The sequence below is a fragment of the Sinocyclocheilus anshuiensis genome, unplaced genomic scaffold, assembly GCF_001515605.1.
Source record: "Sinocyclocheilus anshuiensis isolate Anshui unplaced genomic scaffold, SAMN03320099.WGS_v1.1 scaffold914, whole genome shotgun sequence".
Lineage (NCBI taxonomy): Eukaryota > Metazoa > Chordata > Actinopteri > Cypriniformes > Cyprinidae > Sinocyclocheilus > Sinocyclocheilus anshuiensis.
In genome coordinates, this window is record NW_015539870.1 from 2637293 (window position 1) to 2647816 (window position 10524).

At 36.0% G+C, this 10524-nt stretch overlaps 1 protein-coding gene across 1 annotated transcript in view; it reads right to left on the reverse strand.

Annotated features, from left to right (window-relative positions):
- LOC107685163 (ceramide glucosyltransferase-like) overlaps window positions 1-10160 on the reverse strand; it is a 37105-nt gene extending 26945 nt beyond the window's left edge. Inside the window, exons 1-2 of the mRNA XM_016481679.1 lie at window positions 10156-10160; window positions 6808-6876 (exon numbers count right to left, since the gene is read on the reverse strand). Coding sequence (XP_016337165.1) covers window positions 6808-6876; window positions 10156-10160 — 74 coding nt within the window. The remainder of the gene's footprint in view (window positions 1-6807; window positions 6877-10155) is intronic.
- Window positions 10161-10524: the final 364 nt, after the last annotated feature.

Here is a 10524-nt window from a genome sequence, read left to right on the forward strand (position 1 = left end):
TCCCAGAGACTTGCAAATGCAAATTCATTCTCTGCCAGCAGGAGGCGCTGTTGGAGAGGGAGGTATAGCGGTTTCCCCAGTAACGGCTGTAATGAATAAGCACTGCGCTCACAAACAGTACTTTATCAGGCATTACAGGAAAGATGAAATGAAAGTGACATCAAAGCTTTTCTGAAGACGGTCAGTTCTTTTTAGTGGTCGACCGATATGGGTTTTTTGACAGCCGATACCGATATCTTGGAAAGCAGGGTGGCCGATATAAAGCCAATATAATTTTATGTAATTTAATTAATATTTAAGACATTTGAAATCATTTGAAAATGGAATCAAAAAATAAATGTGTAAAATAAACATACTTATACTTTTAGATGACAAGTATTTTTCACAAATAAATAAATATTTAATAAAAATATAATTAAAAAGGAAGTAAGCACTGTAACCAACAAGGGGTCACATGCACACTTCACAAGATCTCAACTAGATTCGACTAAAGGCCCTTTCACACGGGACGCGGCAAGCAGTGGAATCGCCGTGCGGCTGCCGCTTTCTCTTGTACTGGAAGCGTTTTGTATAGTTGAGGTGGTGGTCGCGTTGCAGTTTCGGAGCGGACATTGTCATAGTTACAGTTGTCAACATCACCTTTGTATTTACTAAAAACTAAATAAAACATAACGGAAATTTGTGTTTGTGTCATTCTGCCATTAATTGTTGTCATTATTTACCTTTTTTTTTTCGTTTGGCACAAGTGAAGTTCCCTTTCATGGGAACTTCGAACTGCGTCCTCTAGGGGTCGCTATGGGAAACCCCTCGTCGTGACCCGTGTCTGAAGCATACATTGAAAAAACACCACCTCGTTGGCCGGCGACAGCCATGACGTCACTACCGGTGCGACTATAGTATTCATTCTGCCATTAATCGTTGTCATTATTTACCTTTTTTTTTCGTTTGGCACAAGTGAAGATGTTTTTGATGATTTGCCTAAAGAGCATACCTGTGAGGTTACGATTGAATGAAATATAATTTTATTTATGTCTCTGTATGAGTTTTTTGATGGGGCAAACAGTTCTGGGAAATCTATTACACTTAAAACAATCTTCTCCTCTATTTTTCCAATAGGCAGTTCAGTTAAATGTTCACTGATTGGTTGAAACCGACGCGGCTGCCGCTGCCGATCACAAAAAGATAAAATATTTTTATCTTTGGCAGCACCTGCCGCGAAGAGGCGTGCCCGTGGACGCGGCAGGATTTTGAGTGCATGAGCACCGCTTGCTCTCCGCCTCGCCAGCGAAACCGCCCGCGTTTTGCCGCTTTCCGCATTTCTCCCATTGAGAATGAACTAGACACTCGCGACTGCCGCGTACCGTGTGAAACTCTGACACTGCCGTTGAACAATTACCCAACCAGATAAACAATACAAAAATTTTTTTATATAAAAGACATTTTATTTACTTTCTGTGGACGCTTCATGTGTCAAAAAAGGGTTGCTAATACGTTTTCTTGTGATTTTAAAAGTAAATCCATAAAAATACCTTTGACTCTAAACATATAAAGGAAAATACTAATAACAGACCATTGTCCATTTACAAAAATATATCATCAGGGCTCAAGGAGCAACATAACGCCAGTCAACAAGTGAACTACTATCTGTTACAGCAGTTGACCTCAGGGTACAACCTGATCAGGGAATTCAGTCCTTTCATTCCTGTCTCACAACTAGGGGTGTGCGATATTGACAAAAAATAATATCTCGATATTTCTGCAAGGTTTGTAAAATTAAATGTTCATTAGTCTTTCAAAGATTTAAATTATACAAATGCGTATTTGCAGAATGCTGACTGCAAACGAGAAAGTATTATAATGTTTGCCTTTAATAATATTAAATCAATCGTTATAATACTTTTTTGTATACATTTTAATTATTTTGTTTAACAGTTCTATCTGATTGTTAGATAGACTTCTATCCGTATTAGACAGAACTGAATGACAACAGCGAACAAGAGGGAAAATGTGAGCACTGTGTGTTCAGGCGCTGCCGCAGCCGTTCTCGGCGCCGTCAAAATAAAAGTCAGACGAGCCGCCACAAATAACTCACAAATAACAAATAACTCAATGTTATTGAAACACTGGACACTGCTATAAGTCAAATGGCCAAGTGATAACCAAAATAAAAGAGTTCACACATATTACACAGCCTGCTGCTCATAACTGCTTAGAGTACACTGGCCACGAGCGATGACATCGTGGATGCTATTGTCGGACCTACCCTCTTAAAAATAAAGGTGCTTCACGATGCCATAGAAGAACCTTTTTGTCTAAATGGTTCCATAAAGAACCTTTAACATCTGAAGAACCTTTCTGTTTCACAAAAGGTTCTTTGTGGCGAAAGAAGGTTCTTCTTCTATAGCAAAGAACCTTTTGAAGCACCTTTATTTTTAAGAGTGTACACACACATTTCACGAGTCAGCCGTCAGCCCTTACCAATGAACAATCAAAATGACACACACACAAAAAAACAGAAAACACAAATATAATTTAGTATGAGATTATATACACAGAAAGAGCACAGTGACAAGGTTAAATATCTTTGAATAATCATAATGCATCAAAAATTGCATTTTTGTCGTTGTTGTTGTTGTTGTTATTTATATGCCTGAGGGATGAAATGAGAGTTAAATTCAACAAGAAAAAGAGGAAAATCAATTAGGTTTAAGCCAGTTTTGCTTGTGGGTGAAAAAGTTTGTACATAAAATAAAGAAATTAACAACATATTCAACGATTTTGGGTTTTTGTAATAAAAAAAAAAATATCTTTAAGGATAAAACTGTGGGTCACATTAGTAGGGTTAAAAATATAAGAACTTGAATCAACCCAAAATGTAGTGGTTATACTACAATCGCTAAATAAATGGGCAGCTGTGTCTTTAGCAAGACCACAAAATGAGCAAATTTCATCAACATCCAAATATTTACAGATAGAGGAAAGCTTATTTTTCTTACAGTCTTCTCCCCCTTTTTAAAGTGTATAAGGGATGTTTAAATGCCTCATTCATTCATTAACGCTGCAAAAATGCTTTTCTTAGTGAGTATTTTACTTAAAACAAGAAAAATAATCTTAATGCAAATGGAAACAAGGTTATTTTTCTTACCCCATTGGCAGATAATTTGCAAAATAAGAAAAATACACTTAAAAGACTAAATACCTTATGTCATTTTTCTTATAGAAAATGCATCTTGATTTAAGAATCAAGTATTGTGGCCATCCTCTTCATCTGTTTCATCTGTTGTTCTTCATTATTTTGCGAGCCTTCTTGCTGTTGGCTGAGTAGAAGTCAAATGTTAATTTCATTACTCTAATTAAGAAATGCAACAGTTTGGATTAGTGAACATTTAATTATGTGAAAAGAGCATTCAACTATGTGGAAAAAGCTGCTGCACATTGAAATAGACACTGAATGATATTTATTTAGCCTAATATGTCAAATGCTTGTAAAGTCATGTAGCCTACACCCATGAACCTTTAAAGCTTTACCTGATTGAATTATGTTTTTATACTTTATGTTTAGCTGATTTTTTTTGTCTTTTTTTTTTTTTTGTATGGTGTCTAAAACGTAAGTCTCTTAATTAACTTATTGTTTATTGAATTCAATGTCACATTTGTAATCATGGTAATTTTTGGAGAAAAACGGCACTCTTCGTGTGAAATTGAATAACTATATGAAGTGGTATAAATATATAAATTTTCTGCCATCACGTCTTGAATTTGTGATCATTCTAAATGCATTTTAATAGACTGAATCGTACGCACTAGTCTAGACTTCACGTAATGTATGCGTGCACTCTGTAGGGATGTTTTGAATGGTTTTTGCAAAATACTCAATGTCAAATCGCACATCGTTAAAACAACAATTACGATATTATCGCAGACGATATATATCGCACACTCCTACTCACAACAGATCAATGTTAATGACCTTACAGTGGTGGACAGCACTAGTAGAATGACCAGCCACGTGCCGTTGTGTGGCCAAAGCCATAATGAAGCATTAAAAAAACATCACGTCACGGTCATCTTTTCAGACCAGAATCCATTTAAATGAATCCATTTAAAAAGTGGATTTTCAGTCAAATTTTTGCAACGGCTCTTCGTTCCAAAGCTTTTAAAAGAAACCACATGTTCATTTATGAGTGCATGATGACTTCAAAACTTGCTAGGATTGTTGGGGTTCTGAGACCTGACTTGTTTTGTCATTAAAAATAGATCTTAAAACCTGGAGCTTGTTCAAAGGTAAAAATGAACACCAACACAAAAGCTCATGAGCAGAGTGGAAATAAAAATTACAGTATGTCATAAGCATTTCATAACGCATGATAACACGCCAACAAAGGGAACTGACGTCTCGAGACTCATTAGAATGAGTCGTATGACCCGCGGCGACCTTTTTTGCATTAGCGGGTGAACACGGACACATCATTTGGGAGTTTGCAAATGTCCAAAAACAATTGTGTAAGATGGACACAAACAAGAGGAGCCTGCATGATCAGCCTGACTCAGATCAGAACGCCGAAAGTGAATGAGTCTGGTTTCAGAATGCCGTGTGTAAGTTATTCTGTAGTAGGATCACAGCATGACAGAAACCAAGCCAACTCACATGACACAATGTTGCAGGTGGAGGAAATTCCCAACCCACAGCTCCCTAGTCAACAAAGTTCATTTCATTATAGCCTGAGTGTCATATGATATACACTACCAGTCAGAAGATCAGACACACTTGACTGAATATATATATATATATATATATATTCAGTCAAGTGTGTATATATATACTTTAAATATTGTCTATATATACTGCATATAGGTTATTGATGCCATTTTACAATACAATTTGGGGGAAATATACAAATATATATATATACTACCGGTCAAAAGTTTGGGATCAGTAAGACTTGTAATGTTTGTTTGTAGGGTAAAACGTAATTACGCTTTCGAAACGGTCTGTTTTGCCCTGCCATCATTCGCTGAAGCTGTGTGTGAACAAGAAGCGGCTGCAGAGTGTGAGTTGCTCCGTCTCTCACGCAGCCAGAGAGAGATTCTCCGGCGTTCCGCAACAACGCTTAGCTGCCTGCAGATGCGCCTGCCTATAAATCGGCCAATGCCGATTAATTCAAAAATGCCAAAAATCGGCTGATTAATCGGTCGACCTCTAGAATAAACCATGACAGTTTTGTTAAGAACAAAATGCATGTTTAATAAAAAATTCAGTTTTTGAAAAATATTTTTGTATACATAAAAAATAGGAAAAAATAAAATGTTTTTTTTCTAAAAAACTTCAAAATTGATAAGAACAAATCTAAACAAATCTAAACTACAAGCAGAAAAAAAATTGTTTTATTAAGACTTAATAAATTAAGATGCATTTTACCTACTATTTTACTTACTAATTTTATAATGAATGATACAATGAAAAACTCCAGAGATTTAAGGTGCAGGCACATTTACCGTGTACCCGTGCCAATTTCGTAAAATATTTGCTTGTTGCTTGGTTTGGTCTGTACTTCATACATCACTATTGACAACAGACAATTTCATCCAAACGTTCTCTAATGTGGTCGTACCTCTACTTCAAAAAAAGATTCATATAGGGCTGTTGTGAGCCAATAAGTGAAAATCTAGTTAAAACTTTAGGTAAAAGTGAACTTATCTTTTCCCGTCGATCAGTCCCAACTATCAGTACTTGCTCTTTGTGGCAATCCTACATGAAGCCATGAAGATATGCGCAACTTCCCGACTTTATGCAAAGAGGAAGGATTACATAAAGAAATTTTACTAAACAGATCCCATCACACTGGGTCAAATGTCACATACCACAGGAGTAACATGATGAACAGGAAACACGGCACACGAGGAAGGACTCCACTTGAGCGAGTTTCCCAAAGGACGGGCATCACACCATCCCCACACCTCAGTACTGAAACTAGGTGTACTCGGGACTTAAAGATCCTCTCGGTTACATCACCCAACCTGTATTTCATCATCTTAAAGGGTTAGTTCACCCAAAAATGAAAATTAGCCCATAAATTCTCACCCTCAAGTCATCCTAGGTGTATATGACTTTCTTCTTGAACAGCATTTATTCAAAATATAAATCTTTTCTAACAATGTAAATATTTGCTATCACTTCTTATCAATTTAACAAATCCTTGCTGAATAAAAGTTTTAATTTCTTTAAAAAAATGAAAGAATAAAAATGTACTGACCCCAAACTTTTGAACGGTAGTGTATATTGTTAGAAAAGTCATAGAAAACTGTGGATTATATCAATGGTAAACAACCGTGTTGGTGAGGACAGGTTTTCTAAACAAGACTAACCCAAACAAAACCATTACAATATAAACATATGCCATTTAAACCATGAAAGCCGGGTGTCTAGTGAAGCTGGAGTAGCTTTGACTCTCACCACAGACAATTAATAAAAGCCTCCTGAGAAATTAAACCCCCGAGTGATTTAAAACCCCATTTGACTTTGTAAAGTAACGAATAAAACAACACGAACAGTGCGCAGTAGCTATGCTAACTATCATCGCTAAAGAGAAGAAACGAGATTAATGTAAGACTAGCCGGAGGCTATGTGTCACGTATTGTTAATATGCATTTATCCCCCGCCAGCCGTGCTAGCAATATGATCGTTTTGATATATACAAATATGTTTTCACGCAGTAGCAGGAAACCCGTGTTCCTGTTAGCAAGACACCCCATCTGCACTGAACGTTTCATGGTTTCTCTCAAATCAATGATGCCGCATTCACTTACACGTAGATGATGGACACGAGGTGATGGGTGGGACCGAGAAGATGAACTGCGTTTGGGGTTGGTTGGAGTCTGCGCCAAATACAATGTGTTCACTGTTGACCAGTGTTATTTTAGTAGCACTGAGTTTTTATTGATATTTGAAACCAGCTTTTATTTTTATATTTTCCGATTTTATTTTAATTTAAGTTAAAGTTCAATTTAAGGCTGCTAAACACTTAGGAGTGTACTCACTTTTGTGGCCAGCGGTTTAGACATTAATGGCTGTGTGTTGAGTTATTTTGAGGGGACAGCAAATTTACACTGTTATACAAGCTGTACACTCACTACTTTACATTGTAGCAAAGTGTCATTTCTTCAGTGTTGTCACATGAAAAGATATAATAATATATTTACAAAAATGTGAGGGGTGTACTCACTTCTGTGAGATACTGTATATATATACATATATATGTGTATTATCAGACACGAGAAATAATTAAAAATAATAAATAATACTAAATATTATGTGGAGAATATATATATATATATATATATATATATATATATATATACACTGCAACTCCACAGTTCATCCACAAGGTGGCCAACTCTAATCTGATTTATTACCTGGAAAAGATAAACATTATTAGGCTATTTACCGTCACCAGGATTATTGGTCATAAAGTTTAAGGCTGCTAAACAGAAGGCTGATGTTCCTCATCCTTCATAAGGTGTGTCTTATTATAAAGATTATGAACACCTGACTTAATAAGACTGATCACATGCTTCAGAATCAACACACTCAGTTGGAACTTACATATAATATACCAAAAATTATTCGAGATAGAAGACTAAAACATGTTTTTTTAATCTAACATTTAATTAAAAAGCATTGCTCTGAATCGATCGCATGTTTAGTCATAGCCTACCTTTTTTTTTTTTATTCAAGGTACTTCTATTTTTTATTTTGATTGATAGTTATTCAGGGATGACATCATCTTTAGACTGAAACCTGCCGTGATGCCTATCGATTGTTTTACTATTTTGCAATGTGTTCCTGTCCCGTCTTTTGTTTTTAACTCTTGCCAAGCTCTTATGTCCTGGTAATGATGTCATCACAACCCTTATCCTTTTACTAGTGTCCATGACAGCATGTTTCCACTGGCTCAGCCTGATGAAACTAATTCATCCTCAGCCCTTATTATGAACTCCGCACCTAATGCTGAGAGAAGGTGAGCAAGAAATACATGTGGAAGTACGTGACCGTTAGGAACGAGAAACATTCGATTTAAAGCTCTGATTTAGAATGTTTCACAGAAACCAACTTGCTACTTGTTCTGTTCACGTGGAATTCAAAGGAAGACTAGTCTCAGGTTTAGGTGACAAGCAGAAATATTCAAGTGCATTCCAGAGGTTTTCCTTACAGCAATCCCTTATCAAAAAGTAGTATACTTCGTTTATTTTATTAAGTATACTTAAGTAAAGTTCAAGTATATTTTTAAGTATACTTTATGTAGTAAGTATACAAATATCAGTGTACTAGTAGTATACTTGTAAGTGTACTATTTCATACTAATAGCACACTTGAATAAACTTATTTTTCGTAAGGGAATGAGATAAAACTAGTCAGCAAAGATACAGGACGTTCTGTTGCTTGAAAAAAGAGCAGTGGATTACTGAGCGCTAACCATTTTATGTAACAATAGTGTTTGATTTGTTCGTCGCTTGACACTTCATGAACTGTATTGATCAATAGGCTTTAAGGTAGTGCCATATTTCATATTTAAAATAATTTTTTTGTGAGGGATAGCAGAATGCAGATGAAAATGAGGCTGTGATGGATAAACTTACAGTCTTCACAATGGCATGCACTTTATAAAGGTCCTAGATCATATAATTTTACAACTCGCAACTTTCAATGGTGATTTTGTGTACTGAAATTTTTCAGGAAGGATTTGTTTTAGCTGAACAACCGGTATGTTGTTAAACAGCATTACAATCCATTGAACGTACTTTACTTATGTTCCTCTCAGCCTTGTTTTCATTCTTGTCAAAAGATTAAACATGGCGCTAACCTGACTAGTCTATTGGTCTGATTAGCCTCTACAAATTAATAAAAGAACGCATATTAAACAAACGCTTCATGTTTAATGGTATTAGATTTGTAGATTGCATTTAATAGATTGCACTTTCAAGATAACATTAGCGATTGACTTGTAAAAGCTGTGTTTTGTGCATGTTCGGATGAACCAGTGCTTTTTTAGTTGAGTAAATATTTCAGCGACTCACTCATTTTCGCCATCTACTGGTGTAATGATGTAACTGGCTGTTGTATAATGAAGTGTAATTGTTCACTACATAAATAAAGCATCAGTTATAGCTTTCATTTTTATTATTTGTCATAAAACATTTCCAGAGATAGCCAGACTGATGCAGCAACTGTGATATATATTTGTTTCCTCACACTGTACTCATTCACTACAGCTACAGTTTTGGTGCATAACAAACTATTTGTGAACTAGTCATGTTTGGTAGCATGTCGTTGCAACTACAAGTTGCCAGTTCATTCTAGATGTTTTTGTTGTTGTCTATTTTACTTCTAACTCTCAGAGTAACTGGTAGCCCCATTGAAATATCCAAATGGGACAAATTTGAAAAGGCCTGAAATGGCCTGGTAAATGCATGTTCAAAATTGTGTGAAGCCTTAATCTATAATCTAAAATTTACATGCACACCAACAACAATACTTCTTGAGAAAACTGTCTCCCAAACTGGTTGGTTCCCAAGCAAGTGTCATACATACTTCCTACAACTCCTATATTGTAAGTATTCTGTGTTTCTCCATTGCCTGCTTGTCTCTCACAACCAAGAACAGAAACCGCCTCCAAACCTTTGCAAACATCTAGTGTGAAATCACCGACGAGGCCCTACAAAGTCTCATGGAGATCTGGAGAAACAAGGCATAGATTTCAATATATATATATAATGTATGTATGCATGTATGTATCAGTATACAATCTGTGTAATTTATACAGTATTTTATTGTATCTGCTCATTTGCCTTGAACCCTTTGCATGATGGGACACGTGGATAGGTTTGGCAGTACAGATTCCTGATTACAAGTCAAGCATTCACTGTTATTGGTGAAAAACTTCCAGTCCCCAGGAATCTCCCTAAACTTCTAAAAATTAGGTTAAAATTCTGAGATACATAATAACAATTCCTGTCAATCAGCCTGTTTCCTAGTCACGTATTGTTAGTTGTCCAAATGTATTCAAATACTAAAACAACAACAACAAAAATCAGAAGTATGAGAAATAAAGTCAGAAAGTTGCAATCACAGAAATGAGCATACAAAAGACAGCTTACAGCATGATTAGTATACAACTTCAAAACTGCAATAATAACATGTTTAAAAGACATTGACAGTTTCTGTTGTATGGCCTCTCAGCTGAAGGCCCATGACGCTTAGAGGCCCCAGGACACTGGCCCCATTTGACCCGATCCATAATCCATCTTCACACGTAAATGCTGATATAAGCTCTCCAAAGTCCATACGGAAGAGATCACAGAGATTTTTAAGAGCCAGTTTGAACAATGATAGACAGACGAAGCATGAGTCGCTCCTCTGACATGTTTATGCTGACAGAGTGTGGAGCGATTTCATGTGCATTATTATTATTAAAAGAAAAAAATATGAATTTCTACTTAATTGCATTGAAGTGCCTCAGTGCTGTT